General features: G+C 29.6%; 2 protein-coding genes across 2 annotated transcripts in view; one reads left to right on the top strand and one right to left on the bottom strand.

The window, feature by feature from the left end:
* The window catches only part of LOC130896791 (serine/threonine-protein kinase S6KL-like), a 56,739-nt gene that overhangs the window by 20,576 nt on the left and 20,493 nt on the right, over positions 1-15,670 (bottom strand). The window contains exon 8 of the mRNA XM_057805106.1: positions 11,487-11,575. Within this exon, the coding sequence (XP_057661089.1) occupies positions 11,487-11,575 (89 nt within the window). The remainder of the gene's footprint in view (positions 1-11,486; positions 11,576-15,670) is intronic.
* LOC130896792 (fibrous sheath CABYR-binding protein-like) lies at positions 2,050-7,962 on the top strand. The gene is made up of 2 exons (XM_057805108.1): positions 2,050-2,157; positions 6,517-7,962. Exon 2 carries the CDS (start codon positions 6,518-6,520, stop codon positions 7,547-7,549), a length of 1,032 nt encoding a protein of 343 aa, XP_057661091.1. The 5' UTR covers positions 2,050-2,157; position 6,517; the 3' UTR covers positions 7,550-7,962.

The following is a 15,670-nucleotide window of genomic DNA, read 5'->3' on the forward strand; positions in this document are numbered from 1 at the left end:
TTCCCTCCGTAAAATTATGGGTAGTACCTTTGAAATGAATTGGTTAAATATTAATTTTTCGCTTTTCCTGTACTTTTTATCAAAAATAAATGTAGTACCATGTGAAAATTCACTTGAAAACATTCCAAAAAGATCGTAAGTAGTACCAACAATTCTAAAAAATAGTGAGCTACTGCATTTCTTCAGTTCCCTCCGTAAAATTATGGGTAGTACCTTTGAAATGAATTGGTTAAATATTAATTTCTCGCTTTTCCTGTACTTTTTATCAAAAATAAATGTAGTACCATGTGAAAATTCACTTGAAAACATTCCAAAAAGATCGTAAGTAGTACCAACAATTCTAAAAAATAACTACTGCATTTCTTCAGTTCCATTTAAAAAATTATGGGTAGTACCTTTGAAATGAATTGGTTAAATATTAATTTCTCGCTTTTCCTGTACTTTTTATCAAAAATAAATGTAGTACCATGTGAAAATTCACTTGAAAACATTCCAAAAAGATCGTAAGTAGTACCAACAATTCTAAAAAATAACTACTGCATTTCTTCAGTTCCATTTAAAAAATTATGGGTAGTACCTTGGAAATGAATTGGTTAAATATTAATTTCTCGCTTTTCCTGTACTTTTTATCAAAAATAAATGTAGTACCATGTAAAAATTCACTTGAAAACATTCCAAAAAGATCGTAAGTAGTACCAACAATTCTAAAAAATAACTACTGCATTTCTTCAGTTCCATTTAAAAAATTATGGGTAGTACCTTGGAAATGACTGTGTTAAATATTAATTTCTACATTCCCTAAACTTTTTATCTGAAAAGTTGGTAGTACCATGTGAAATTTCACTTAAAAACACCCTAAAAAGATCGTAAGTAGTAGCAACCAATTAATTTTGGCTATGCCTGAATCTTTCACCAAATCGATGGTAGCACTATATACTAAATCCACTTGAAAGAGAAGTACAAAGTCAAATTAATGGATTGCAGATATCAATTTTTGCACTTGCAATATTATTAACAAGAAAAATGTTGGTAGTACCAATTGAAAATTAATTCAAGAACATTCTACAGAGACCTGTTCCAAAATATTATAAGTAGTACCAGTACCAGTACCAGTAGTACTGCAGATTTTCTGTTCCACCCAAAAAATTATGGGTAGTACCTTTGAAATTAATTTTTCAAATTAATAATAAATAATAATTTTTGCTTTCTTTTAAATTTTTATCAAAAAAGTTGGTAGTACCATGTGAAATTTCACTTAAAAACATTCTAAAAAGATCGTAAGTAGTACCAAAAATTCTAAAAAATAGTAAACTACTACATTTCTTCAGTTCCATTAAAAAAATTATGGGTAGTACCTTTGCAATGAATTGGTGAAATATTAATTTTCGCTTTTCTTGAACTTTTTATCGAAAAAGTTGGTAGTACCACTTAAAAACATTCTAAAAAGATCGTAAGTAGTACCAAAAATTCTAAAAAATAGTAAACTACTGCATTTCTTCAGTTGCATTTAAAAAATTATGGGTAGTACTTTCGAAATGAATTTTTCAAATATTAATTTTCGCTTTCCCTGATCTTTTTATCAAAAAAGTTGGTAGTACTATGTATAAATACACTCGAAAAACCCATTGAATACTTGTAATGACTTTTACTTATTACTAGTACTAGTAATATGAAAATACGTAGAATTTTAGTAGTACTAATAAAAAATTATTCTGTATTTACAATAATTTCAATTCAGTCTAATTATTTCACCAAAAAATTGACAAATAACATTCAGTACCACCCAAAAGTTTGTTAAGATTCTTAAAAAAAATTAAATCAAACGATATTAGCTTTAATATTATTTCTGACATCCATCATCTACAGCGAAAATTTTTATAACACGTATTTGACACCATAAAAAAATGTTAACGAAGAAGAAGAGCAAAACATCGAAGAAGAAGAATATGCACTCTAGGCCTGCAAACCCTTGGGGGCCCGTTGAATGTTCTGTCTGACGATAGGCGAGTGGGGGGGGTCTTGAGCTATAAAACGCGTTCGCTACCGGTAATTCTTAACATTCAGTTTGCTGTGTTTTGGTGTTACATTTTTTTTCTTTTCGACTACGCGTTAATATATTTTTTGTCTTCTCACGTGATAATATTTTACCAACATCAGGTAGGTTTTTATATTGATAAAGTTATTTATTTTTAACTTTAGAAATATTTGTTTGGAATTATTTCGAAAAAATAATGAAAAATACATGGAAACTTTTGTAGGATGATTTTATTTTTATTAAGTCTAAATAATTTCGAAAACAAGGTAAATAAATTTTAAATTTCGACAAAAAAATTTATTTTAATTATATCATATCAAATGTCAATGAATTCGGCTCATTATTTTCAAAAAAATTGAAATAATTTCAAAAATATTTTGAGATTGGTTCTAAATTTTGTTTTAAAGAAAATTTAATAAAAACAAATTGAATCTCAAGTTAAAAACCTAAATTTAAAGTAAAAATTTTAATAAACTCAGCTGATTATTTTGAAAAAAATTGAAATAATTTCAATATTTCGAATTTGGTTTCAAATTAATTCAAAAGCTTGATGAAAAAAAGAATTTCGACTTGAAAATTTAATAAAATTCAATAAACAAGGTGTCTCGAAAGAAAATTCACGGTTCATAAAAACAATTTTAAAAATTCTATTGAAAAAACGTTACTTGCATATTAAAATATATTGTTTGCGAATTTATTTCTTTAAAATAACATTTTCGAAATGTAAATCAAGAACTAAAATTGCCTATGACGGCTCAGCGGCTATTTTCCGTGATGACCGCCACCTCACACGAAAAAATCCATAGGTGTTAAATCGGTACCGCGTGGAGGCTCTCCTGTAGATCAATTTGCCACGAACTCGGGGTAGACATCTTTTGAACAATGCGTGAAAATCCTGTTGGTTGGATGTAATTCACTTTTGCATTTATCATGATTTTAACAAAAAAAAAAATGTTGGTGGTACAAATTTAGAATTTCCAGAAATAGATCAAAACGATAATTTTTCAAAACTAATTATCTGATCTAAATTCAAGACGTATAAAAAATATTAAGAATGTACTTTTCAAATAACCCTCGTAAATATCCATACAATCAAAACATTTATAATAATTATCATTTATCTCCACAGAATACATTTAATGAAATCGAAAGTAATCGCAATAAACTTTCTTTTGAGGTTAGATTTATGTTAATCAAAATAAATACGAACTTCCTAGTTAAAAATTTTCAAATCACGGGTCGAGAAACTACTTTCGTCATTAACGAATTAAGTATCTTTTTTTTTTTCGTCTTCTTTTCTTCGCCGCTTCTATTCCGATCAAGTAGATAAATGAGATAATCACAGGAAACGAGACGTTGGCTGTTGTACTGAAGAGGCGATTTACGAGCCCCTCGCCAAACCAATTAAATATAATGCAACTAAAGTTAATTTAGAAATTTTCGAATTATTATTATTGACATTTTCAACAAGCGATCTATTCACTTTCCTGCTAATAAAATTTTGAGGTTAGGAAACAGGATGCCAGATCTGTTGAATACAATACGATAATTAACCAATTCGGAAATTTTAGCCGTGGTGATCAACAATGTTTGAGAATAAGCGTTGTCAATTTTAAATATACGTATGAGAAAACTATCATAATCTTATTCTCATATATAATTAGATAAATTTAAATGACAAGAAAGATGAACTAAAGTAAGTTTCACTTTACTTGTTTATTCGATATAAATGAAAATCAAATTTATTGATGAATCATATTTGACATTAGATTCTTCTTTTTTATCCATTGTGGTTGTACTTTTATAACAACGATATAACAGTAAAACTTTTATACGCATTTCAATATTTGTCTATGATCTTGAGTAGTTCATTCACACAGTAGGTTTCTATAATAGTATAATATGTACGAAGGACTATTGATGAGAATATTTATTTAATATTAATGAGATTCAAAGTGAATTCGCTTTGTTTAATAAATGATACTAGTCAATAGATTCTTTTTTTGTCATTAATGAGTTAGTATGGAAAAATCATTTAAATGCATGGATTAGTTTTCATTTTACATCATTTCGAAATTACTAAATTAGATTTCAAGGTCTAAAATTATCTATTCTGTTTTTAAACTAATTTTTTTATAGATTTAAAGTAATAAATGCGATATACTTCTTATGGAACAATTGGGATACAAGTCTTTAAGATGAGAATAATTTTTTTTAATGTTCTAAGTCGTAAAATGATAATAAAGTTATGGCGAATGTTAAAAACATTTTTTCTTGATATATCTATCGATAGAAAATATTTTTAATCGATTTATTTTCATTGTAAACTCTTTCAAGGTTCTTTTAAATGACATAATGGAGCAACAAAAAATACGGTCCATTGTTCACAATAATATATTTTTTACGTACCTTAATACACACCCATGGAAACTTTATTCGTTTTATATATTTCGTAATAAAAAACCAGAGAAAATATATTTAAACTGCGGAGGAAATAGAAAAATTGAACTAGGGAATTTTGTTTTTATCGAAACTTTCATACATGTTTTAATACATCACTCTATAAGTCGTGTGATTAACACATAGATGGCGCTGTCATTGTCAAATCCACATGACGTTTATGAAGTACCAACTTTCTGTGTGTCAAATCGCATGACGTTTCGATAAGTCATAAAAAAGTGACAGCCATTTAAGCGAAGCTACTTTTGTTATTTTCAAAACAATGGATTTGTTCTTGAAAAAATAATGTACAAAAGTGTTATCAGGATTTATATGCGTTCATATCAAATGAATCCATCAATCGAGAGTTTCGAAATAAAGATTAACATGTGAAAAATCGGAACATGGAAATTAGTCAGAAAACTAAATAAAAGTTGACGATGCAACCGAATATGTTGTATTAAAGTATTAGGATTGTCTTAGAAGTTTCCGATTTAACTAACAATAATTTTTATTTTTCGATATAGCCTCTAGAACATGCGCACGCATATCTTCAGTAGACTATTGAAGAAAATCGATTTGTAATGAATCGACTGATGGTTAAAATCGATTACAAAACCACTATTTCAGGTTTAACTTTCGCAACCGGTATTTTATTAAAAAAGAAAGGTATAAAAGCAGATTCGTGCAATAACCAATACGATTTTTTACCCATCTCTCGTACAACCAGTTCTTGTCTGTTACTTTACCTTGAACTTGATGTTAATACCAATTACGTCTTGCAAATGTACGTACACTTTTACTTTTTGGTATTACATTTCACGACATACAGTGTGGTCAAACAAAACTTTTATATACTACATCGGAAGTTGTTGTTTTTTGTTCAGAAAAACATGTACATCAGACAACTTTTGATTCGAGATTTAATTCTGTATATTCTTATTCCTTGGACTTTTTCGACGATGTCTAGTATTGACACAATTTATTATTTATTATTCACGATTTACGCACAGCATCGAAACATAATCCAATTCCATGTTTTGACGATGAATGTTTCGAGTATTTGTGAACAACTCAAATAGCACTCGTATAACAAAACGTTGTCATATGTCAAAATGAATGATGACGATGACAGTTTTGACATTTTCGCATCTCAAAACTTAATTAGTAACTTACTAATTGAAATATGGCGCTCAAACTTCACACGAACAATAAGAAAAGTTGTTAATAACAATTTAATATATTAACCGGTCGAATAACTTTCCATATGTTTTTGTTGGGTTAGGTTATTAAAATAATACTAATACTATAAATTGATTAATCATTCGTGTGTAGATGTACAATTTACGAGGTCTGGTTATTAAATAACAACATCTCGTGTAAGTATGTCAAAATAAAAAAGTAGAGGGATGTAGTTACATCGAAATAAACCGTTTTTTAACCTCAAAATTCCTCCTCCTTTTACTTCCTAACCTTAAATCTCCCGTAGATTATTTATATGGTGTATTATCTTCTTTTTCAAATGGATTTTATCCTACTTTTTTCATTTTCTACCGTTTTCGATTCAAATTACTGCACAAATACTATAATAGTGACGGAAACGTGTTTTTGGACGTGCATAGACAAGATAACTAGAGCGCCCTCTAGACGCGCAGTCTCGTTATTTAATAACCAGACCTCGTATATGCGTTTGACCTTCGATAAAACGTATATATATATATACTAAAAAGTAACGGAGGTCATTTAGAAAAATTATTTTTATATAATCGCTTTCAAAATGTACAAGTTATTTCTAAAATAAATTTTATAAACATCTTTAAACAATTATTTGTACGCTATAAAGAATAAACGTTCTGAAAGACGTCGATAAACACCAAAAAAAAGCGTATTATGCAGTGTTGCCAACCCAAACATATTCAACTTGTTTTTAGTGACATTTGATTTAGAATCTTGTCTACAAGGTTAAGTTAATAATGTTTAGTTAGTAATTTTTCAGATATATCAATATAAGTAATTAAAATTTTTTCATTTTTTTGTTCCAGAATGAAAATTGTATTAGGACTGGTGCTATTAGCTACAGCTCTAGCATATCCTTTAGCGGAAAATGACGATAAGTTATCAGCTCAACCCGTTATCGCAGAAAATCCAAAATCTCTAGCGAATAATCCCGTAGAAACCCCCGATCAACCCCGTTTATCATCAGAACCACAACCACAAGAGTCTGCGTCGGCTCAAGATTCCTCAGAATCCGTAGAATTGCCGGAAAGTGAAGAATCTAAGGAAAAAAAATCGGACGAATCTAAATCCGAAGAAAAAAGTGTAGAAGAACCAATAGCAAAATCAGTACCGATCCAAGAACCGATCTCGGAAGATCCGAAACCAATAGAAGCATTACCTTCGTTAAAATCAGAACCTATACCAGCCGTGGTACCAGAAGAAGTAAAACCAGTAGATCCCGCAGTACCACAAATAGCAGCAAAAGCTATCCCAGTAGAACCCCAAGAAAAACCACTCGCTCTTCCTACACAAATCGCCGAAGACAACACCCCCAAATCAACTGCGACCGAAATAAAAGAAGAAATAGCACTACCAAGCGAACAAAAAGTAGAAATTATCCCCGCCGCCGAAGAAAAAGTACCAGAATTACAAAAAACCGAAGAAATCCAAGGTAAATCGATACCAGAAGAAGCCACCCCGACCGAAGATAAAGTAGAAGTACCAGAAGAATCGGTACCGATACAAGGTAAATCGGAAAACATAGTCGTTCCGGAAGTACCAGTCGGAGCAGCACCGTCTGTAGTAGGGGAAAACGAAAAGAAAGGCAAAGCCGACGAAATCAAATCAGAAGAAGTTGAAGTATCTAAAGCGACCGAAGCTAAATCATTAGAAGCGACCAAACTTCCGGAACCAGTACCGGAAACTGAAAAACAACCGATCGAAGAACCGAAAAAATTGGAAAGTTTACCGGCGGAACCTCAGGAAGAACCCAAACCGACCGAAGCGGTTAAAAGCGAAGAGGAACCCAAACCGGTAGCCGATGAAAAACTACCGGAACCCAGCGCATCGAGTTCTTGAATTTCATTCCCGGATTAACGGAATTATTTGCAAGAACGACTGATGTGAGGTTCGCTGGCACTTTTGTTCTACAACACACTTAATTATTTTTCATTTTTCATTTTTGTTTTTTTTTTTGTTTTTTTTAATATTGAACAACTGAGTGAACCGAACCTCGAAATAGTGGATTTTTATTTATATTATATAACATTATGCTCAAATAAATAAACAGATAAATAATAATGATCGAGTTTTGTTATAGAAACCGCGTTTGTTTTTATTTTATATTATTTTGTTTTACCTTTTATCCGAGGGCATATTTTCAAAAATCAATTTCCAGTTTTATTGTAAATCTCGACGTTTTTAATCGACTTTTAGATATTTAGGTTATGTAGGTATTGAAAATCTTTTAATAAAGTTTTATACATAGAAAATCTGTAGTTTCATTCGACTAACTATATATACTAACTACGAGAAAAAAATTACTCGACGTAAATCTGATAGATATCAATTCTATAAGTCTTCATCTACGTCACAATTCTTCGGATAACCTCAATCGATTCAAATTCTGACGTTTTATACTTTTGAAAAGAAAAATAATTCGCTTGATGATAAATCCGGCGAATGTGGTGGCTATAGTCAAAGATTGCAATATCCAATCGTCCGGACGTAATCTATCAAGCTATAAAATACTTATTTCCCAGTATACCATTTATGTACCACCAAACGGCTGTCATTTTTGACAAAGAAACCGATGGAAAGTTATGTAAATATTAATCTGAAAATACTACGTCCCGTGGAAAGATTTATATTAATTTATTTCTATCGGACTGATTTGTGAATCTAAATCATCCAGACGCCCATAGATAAATAACCTAAATACCGACTGCAGCGCCGTCATATTCGTGAATCTAAACGATACAGGGCGCCACCTCTACGAAAAAATTGAAACAAATCGTCCAGCCGTTTAGAAGGAGTAGATTCGTATATAATAAAGATAAAATAAGAAATATTACGCAGAAATAAATAACACATCTTACTGCATATTACATTTGGGTACTAGGGGTTGAAATATTTCTCAAAATTTGAGTATTAATTTTTGAAGTAACCATATGAAAAGGGATGATGCCGAACGTGAATAAACAAATTCTATGCTATAAAAGAAATGCACATACGACAGTCGGTAATCCACAAAACTTAAATGACAAATACTAAATTTTTTATTATTATAAATAAATCGGTATAGTCGTGGCATCTATTTCGAAAAGTTACCACGATTATTTCGGTCTTTTTTTCTAAATAAATCATTTTTAAATAATGAGAACCATGTTTTCTATCTCCTTCTACTGGTTTTTGTCTTTTTACCAATTTAATCGCTTTTCAAACAAAATCTAATAGACATAAAAGCTTGAGACCACTTTCATAAAGATCATCGATGACACTAGATAGTCTCTGATCAAACAATATTTACGTAACTTTTCTTTGTTTTTTGATATATGTAAAATTTTGACAGATGACATCAGAATTATGACGAAAATTAACGTATAATCACTATAGTGAAAAAATCCACGTTTAATAAGTCGTTTAAACATCAAACTATCCTTGTACAAGAAGAATTTTAATGCATAATTAAATGAAATTATCAAGATATATTTTCCTTGTCACTATTTTTGTAAGAAAAGTAAAAATTGTATGTTAGTTTTGTATAAATTGTTATTCGTAGTAACAGTCCACCCTGTATATTTTTAGTCGACTCATAGAGAAGGACTGAATTATGTGAAACAACTTATATCCAACGTTTTATTTCGTAAATTAAACAGAAAAAAAAATATGTAGTAATTCAAGTTACTTTATGATTAATAATAATTTTCACAAAACAATTTTCAACCCATTACTGTCAACTTTGACTACACTAAATCGATTATCAGTCGATACTATATTTTCGGTTTTCATTTTCATAAATTTAATATCAAATATTTTAACATCAACGTTTTTTTTTGTAAACTAACAAAAATGTACAATTTTAAATTTTATTTATATTAAAATTACTATATTTCATTTGAATTCTCTACTTTCTAGATGTTTAGTATGATAGTAGAATCGATAATATCGATTATTGGGTTATCGATAATAATACGCATGAATAAGTGCAAATAAAGATCTAGGGAATATAAGAAATAGAGTTGGTAATTTGGAGTTAAGTTTAGTACCAAGTGGACAACTAAGAATGGCCGTCGTCAATATTTCAGGAACGGATTATATTACAACTTCGGGGAACAAAAATTATAACAAAACTGAAAATAATAAATAGAACCTATTTCTTCATACCTATTTACCAATACCTCGATTTTTTATGCGTGTATTTCAATTCTATTGATATAAACAAATATTTTATACTCCCAAAAGTTATTAAATGATGTATCGGCCAAAAAAAAGTTTCAAAGCAAACAATACAAGTAATGAATATTTAATTTTTCAATTAAAACTATTTTTATTATCACACGAAAGCGATGAGTAAAAACGTTCCACTCTCCCCCATACAAATACGTTTCTTATAAGCAGGTTGTGGTTAGAGCAAAATTGAGAATCGCACACAGATAATCGTCGAAAGGCATTTGATTTTTTTAGATGAATATCTGCCGCTTCTTGCTTCAAGTAAACTTGAACTACCGACCGTACAACATTCCAAAGGACTTTGACTTTTCTTCTTCTTTCTATATATTATCCCAACAACTATTAGGTTCGACGTTAAAAATAACATACACCGCTTCTATTTTCGTTATTAACAAATAATTATTCCAATAAAATTGATAATTACGTAGTAAGAACAAGTTTGAATAAGGTTTTTTTAACTAGTATATTTTGAATCACGAAAAATGAATATTTAATATAGTTAGCCGACGAGCAATACGCGGAAAATAAAGAAAATATATATAAAGTAAGAAAAAAATCTAAAAGGAAATACACAAAAAAAGGAAATCAAAAAAACCACAACAAACAAAAACCTAGTTAATATCATAAGCTATAGAGAAAAGTTAAGACTTTTCTAGAATCTTCCATGAAAGTATGAAAAGAAGAAACCGCGCGAATATGACTATGGATGGAATGTTCTATTTCGTAACCATCTGTGGACAATTTAAAAGGGGTGGAAACTTGATGGGAAGAATTTTCTCACTATTGCGTGTGTTTATTAAAAAATAAATAGTTTTTCTTTATATAACAGTCAAAAAGACGTATCTTTTGTACATATTTTGAGGCAGAAAGTTATAGATTTGGCCTTGGGCATCACGTCGTGCAGTTCAGAGCTTTTATGCACAGCTTTACCAATGCAAGAATTTTTAATTTTCTGCATCGAAATAGGTTCAAATGATGCGTATTATCGACAGATGTATGACTTGTATATGTATAAGACTTCTGTAACACTAAAAGCATTTTAGTAATTTTGTAAATTTGTACGTTTGAGGATTTGTTTCTTTCAGATTTTATTCAGTATGTTAATAGTTAATATTAGATATTGTTACCTTATCAATCACAGAAACTTCACTTGAAATATTTAAAACTTGAAAAGAAATACATTACACTATATACATCACTAACTTCAATTTCTATATTTGGTTTTATTACGAACTAGAATCACTTTTTTTCAAAATTTATAATTATTTCCACTAAAACCACGCTTAACTTTGTTTTTTTTACTAGAAAATCACGTTAGAACTAAAATTGTTGCACTGGAGATAAATTAGAAATATTAAAATCCCTTAATAACTATTAAATTTTATTTTATTTTGACGAAAAACTTAATTATTAAATAAATCTCACAGTCGATAACCTTATAATATGAAAAAGGGCGGGCTTGTCTAAATCAACTGTCAAAAACTTTGATGACATTCAGAAAACAAATGTTAAAAAATAATAATTAGGACAATCAGTTGCTAAAGACAATTTTTTTGGATCTTACCTTATTTGTTAGCATTAAACATGCCAAAACGCCAAGACTCCACCAATCGACCGCGTGTCCGTATGGCTCGGCAGCCATAATTTCAGGAGCTGTGAATATTTTATAAATCAATTTCTACATATTATTAGAAATATGTTCATTTATAAATTACTAGCTGGGACATTCATTTTATCATTTGTTGACCATGTGCTGATATTTTTTTATTTATTAATTATAATAATAAACGTTTTATTAATTATTTAAATTTCTATTAATTCCTTGGCACACTTATAAATTTGTCTATGATTGTTTTCTCTTCTAAGAGTACGCAATCAGAAATGATATTTTGTTACAGAATATCAAATATAAATAAAAGTAATTCATGAATTCTCATAAAAATAGTTAATTGATTGCTATTTTTGAATGAAATTTAATTCAAAATAATTATTTAAAACTTAAAACGTCATAAAATCGTATCAAGAACACGTATTACAGCAAACTAACTTACCTACCAGAAAATGTTAGTACTTCTAGTGTTCTCAATGTTTAAAAGAGGACGCCACGTATATTATGATTTAAGTTATCAATTATTAATAAACTTATGTATTATTTTTAAACATTTTTTCAATATTCTTTAAAAATAATATACATTATAATTGAAAAGTTAGCAATTTTTTTTATCATTTTTAAATTACGTTAAAGCAGATTGTGGTTTCAAATAGTTTTTTTGTAATTGTTTCATTTTTGTTCACATTATTTTTTTTAATTCTGTCAAAATCACATACAATACTGTTGGACATGAATAAAATACTCAATAATTTTATTTATTTCAGTAACTGAAATGAATCTTCATTTACAACAATCTAGCTTATCTACTACAAAACATTCTAGTACTCCCATTCTAATGTTATCAATGTTTGATAGATGACGCTACTTGTGATGATGATTCAAATTATATATAAACCTGTGTGTTATTTTTATATATTTCTGTCTTCTGCCACATGTTTTTTCAAAATATTTTCTCAAAAAAATATACAGTGTAGGAAAAAATAATGGAAAATTTTGGTTTTCTTTACGAAAAATTCGTTTTTAAAAATATATTTATTCTAGCAATTACAAGTTTATTGTTAGAGATCTGAACAGAGAATGCTTTATATTAAATGATATTACAAGAAAGTAAGATTTATCTACATATGTTGTTAAGTAACAATTTCTCAGAAAGTATAATGTTTCTGCTGCGCTTTTAAGTTTCCTTGATAAGCGGCGTATGTAACTCCTCCCTCCTTAAGTCTCGAAAAGTATGGACTGACTTTTCGATTTTTGGGCCCTTTCCAGGTTTTCTTGACTTTTTTCTTTTGTGTGTTTTCTGCATACTAAAATTTTTGATTTGAATTTGAACAAAACACCTGCTATTAAAATAATGAATATTATCGCTAAAAGGCTTTCGATTATTGTTACATGACTCTGTGTATTGGAAATTTCTTGGATCGGCTTCAATTTTCTTGACAATTCGTTGATTTGGAAAAGATCATCGAGATTGAGATTTGTTATGTTATATTTTTCGTAGTGTTTTGAAGTTGATAATTTGTTTGTTTCTAATTTAGGCAGGACAAATGGTTTACCGTAACTGATTTCGTCGTCATTGATGTATCGTTGATTATTGATCCATAGTTCACAGTTTTTTGGGATTTTGACAAGTGATGGTTCTTCTATTTCGAGGTATCGATCGGATTGACATTTTGAAAGTATTTTTTCTTGTTGAATCGGCATTATTAGGACTTCTTTTGCTGTAACTTGTTGAATGATTGTTTCTTCGATATTGACTTCTAGAATTTGGCAATCATCGAGAGTGTTCCCTTCAAGTAGACTAAGGGTGCAATTATCCCTTTGGACAAGATTTTGAAGGCAATAGTAAGTACCTTCGAGTGGTGGACATTCTTCTTTTTCAGATTGGGTTTCATTTTGCGTTCGTGCCAGGTAAGGGAATTTAGGAGTGTACATTTTATTATTTTGGATTATTGGAAAAAGGTGGTAAAATTCAAATGTTTCGGAGATGAGTATAGGTACGTGGATAGCAAAGACTAATTTCGAATCAATGATTGATACTTGAGTTCCAAGAAATTGATAGTATGTTAAAATGTTAGAAAATTTAGGAATCTGTTTTTCTGAATATAGTTTTCCTAAATGTTGAATTATGTCCAGTATCTCGTAACTAGAAATTATAGACGTATGTACAGAATTAAGTTTCGAAAATACAACTGCGTTCTCAATATTATCTATAAACGTTATTGTTGACTGACAGTCTAAATTAATCTGATACAACATACCTTGAAACGTTAGATAACTTTCTAGTGTTTCAATTCTGTTATATACAGAGGCTGAAAATAGTTGTAACCCATTATTAAAGTTTGCTTGATTTTTATTTAAAGTAGTAATTGACTTATTGTAATGATCAATGAGTTTCTTATAGAGAGAAATTTGAAGGTTAGTTTCATGGATAATGTTGTTTTGATTTTGTTGTAATAAAGTAGTTGCGTTATCGTATTTTATCTCGTCATCTGAATCGAGGTTTCCAAATAGCCATTTGTTTATTTTACCAACGCCATTTAGTAAGCCTCTTCGATTTCTGATATGAGGATTCAAATTTTCGAATTTTTTCTGTACAACGTTGATCAAATACTCGGTTCTTATTAACATGTTCTGTGCTAAAGCGTGATAGGATATAGTATTTGTAGTGGTTACAGTTGTAATACTATTTTTTATGTAATTGAAATGCGTAACTAGACTATCTATTTGCTTAATAAGTTGGCTTAAATCTAAATAATGTAAAAACGTGTGTTTACTATATACTAATCTAGCGTTTCCTAATTGGATAGGAAGAAGGAAGTTTTGAATTTTCGTAACCTGTATGTCATCTACACTACAGGTCGCTTGAAATACGCGAAGAATCAGGTAAAGCATCAGGATTCGCGTGCTCGTCGACATCCTGTAACAATTTCCGAACATTACTTCTTGGTTTTCGGACAATACTTTTATGATACGTACCTTTATCGGTTTTTAGCAGAATACCTTTATCTCTGATTATTTTAGTTTGTTTAAATTTAGGGAGTTTTTTATTTCTTAATTTAGTTTTTACGTAGGCGGTTTTTTGATTTGAATAGTCTAAAGGTTCGGACCTTTTTCTATTTAATTTCTCTATAACCTTTTGTTTAGTTTGTTCGTTTTGTTGTTTAATTTTTTCATATAAGCGTTTACTGGTTTCTTTGTGATTTTGAACGTATTGAGATATAACTAAATGATCATTCAGGTCAAACGGGTCAGGATTGTTTATATGTCCTTTTATAATTTCGAAAGGCGTGAATTTTGTTACTGTATGAACTGAATTGTTATAACTAAGAATCGCGTGTTTCATTATTTGATCCGGTGTCAAATTTTTATTATCTTCCTGTATACATCGATAATGTTCTAAAATACTTGAATGAAATCGTTCAACTGGCGAATTGGAATTGCTATTTTTCGCTGTGGTATGATGCAATTCTATATGGTGAAGTTTGCAAAAGTCTTCTAAATCGAAATTCTTAAATTCAGAACCACTATCTGTTGTTATCTTTTGAGGTAGTCCATGGTGAGTTATGAAATTTAGTAAAGAGTCTACTGTGGAAAATCCTGTAACACTTACTATGGGGTAAGCTTGTCCGTAACGCGAAAAAGAATCAATTACTGTTAGATAAATTTTATTTGCAATTTTAAAAACATCCATATGTACATGCTCAAAAGGCTTAGACGCTGTGGGTGTTAGACTAAATTTGACTACAGGGGGATTCCTATCATATTTATTTTTCAAGCATGTATCGCAATTATTGATAAAGTTTTCTACATCTTCGATCATTTTCGGCCAGTAGTATCTACAACTAAGAGATGTTTTAACTTCGTTTATGCCTCTATGACCTGATTTATATATATGATGATATTTAATTTTTTCTAATTGCTCTTCTTTTGTTTCAATATCTGTTACTGATTTGGTACACATTGTAAATTTAAATGCAGAATTCTTAAACATATTCTGTGCAGTTACAATAAATATTCTCGATAAGGGTTCGTTCTGGAAATAAAGTGCATAATTTTTTCTGGGGTCAATATATTCTTTAATGAAGGTTATTATATTATTTTCGATGTCAATTACCGGTAATGTAACGTATAGACGA

The sequence above is a fragment of the Diorhabda carinulata genome, chromosome 7, assembly GCF_026250575.1.
Source record: "Diorhabda carinulata isolate Delta chromosome 7, icDioCari1.1, whole genome shotgun sequence".
Classification (NCBI taxonomy): Eukaryota; Metazoa; Arthropoda; class Insecta; order Coleoptera; family Chrysomelidae; genus Diorhabda; species Diorhabda carinulata.

Coding starts and splice junctions, on each gene's coding strand:
- LOC130896792 (XM_057805108.1), top strand. CDS start 6,518: ATGAAAATTGTATTAGGACTGGTGCTATTAGCTACAGCTCTAGCATAT.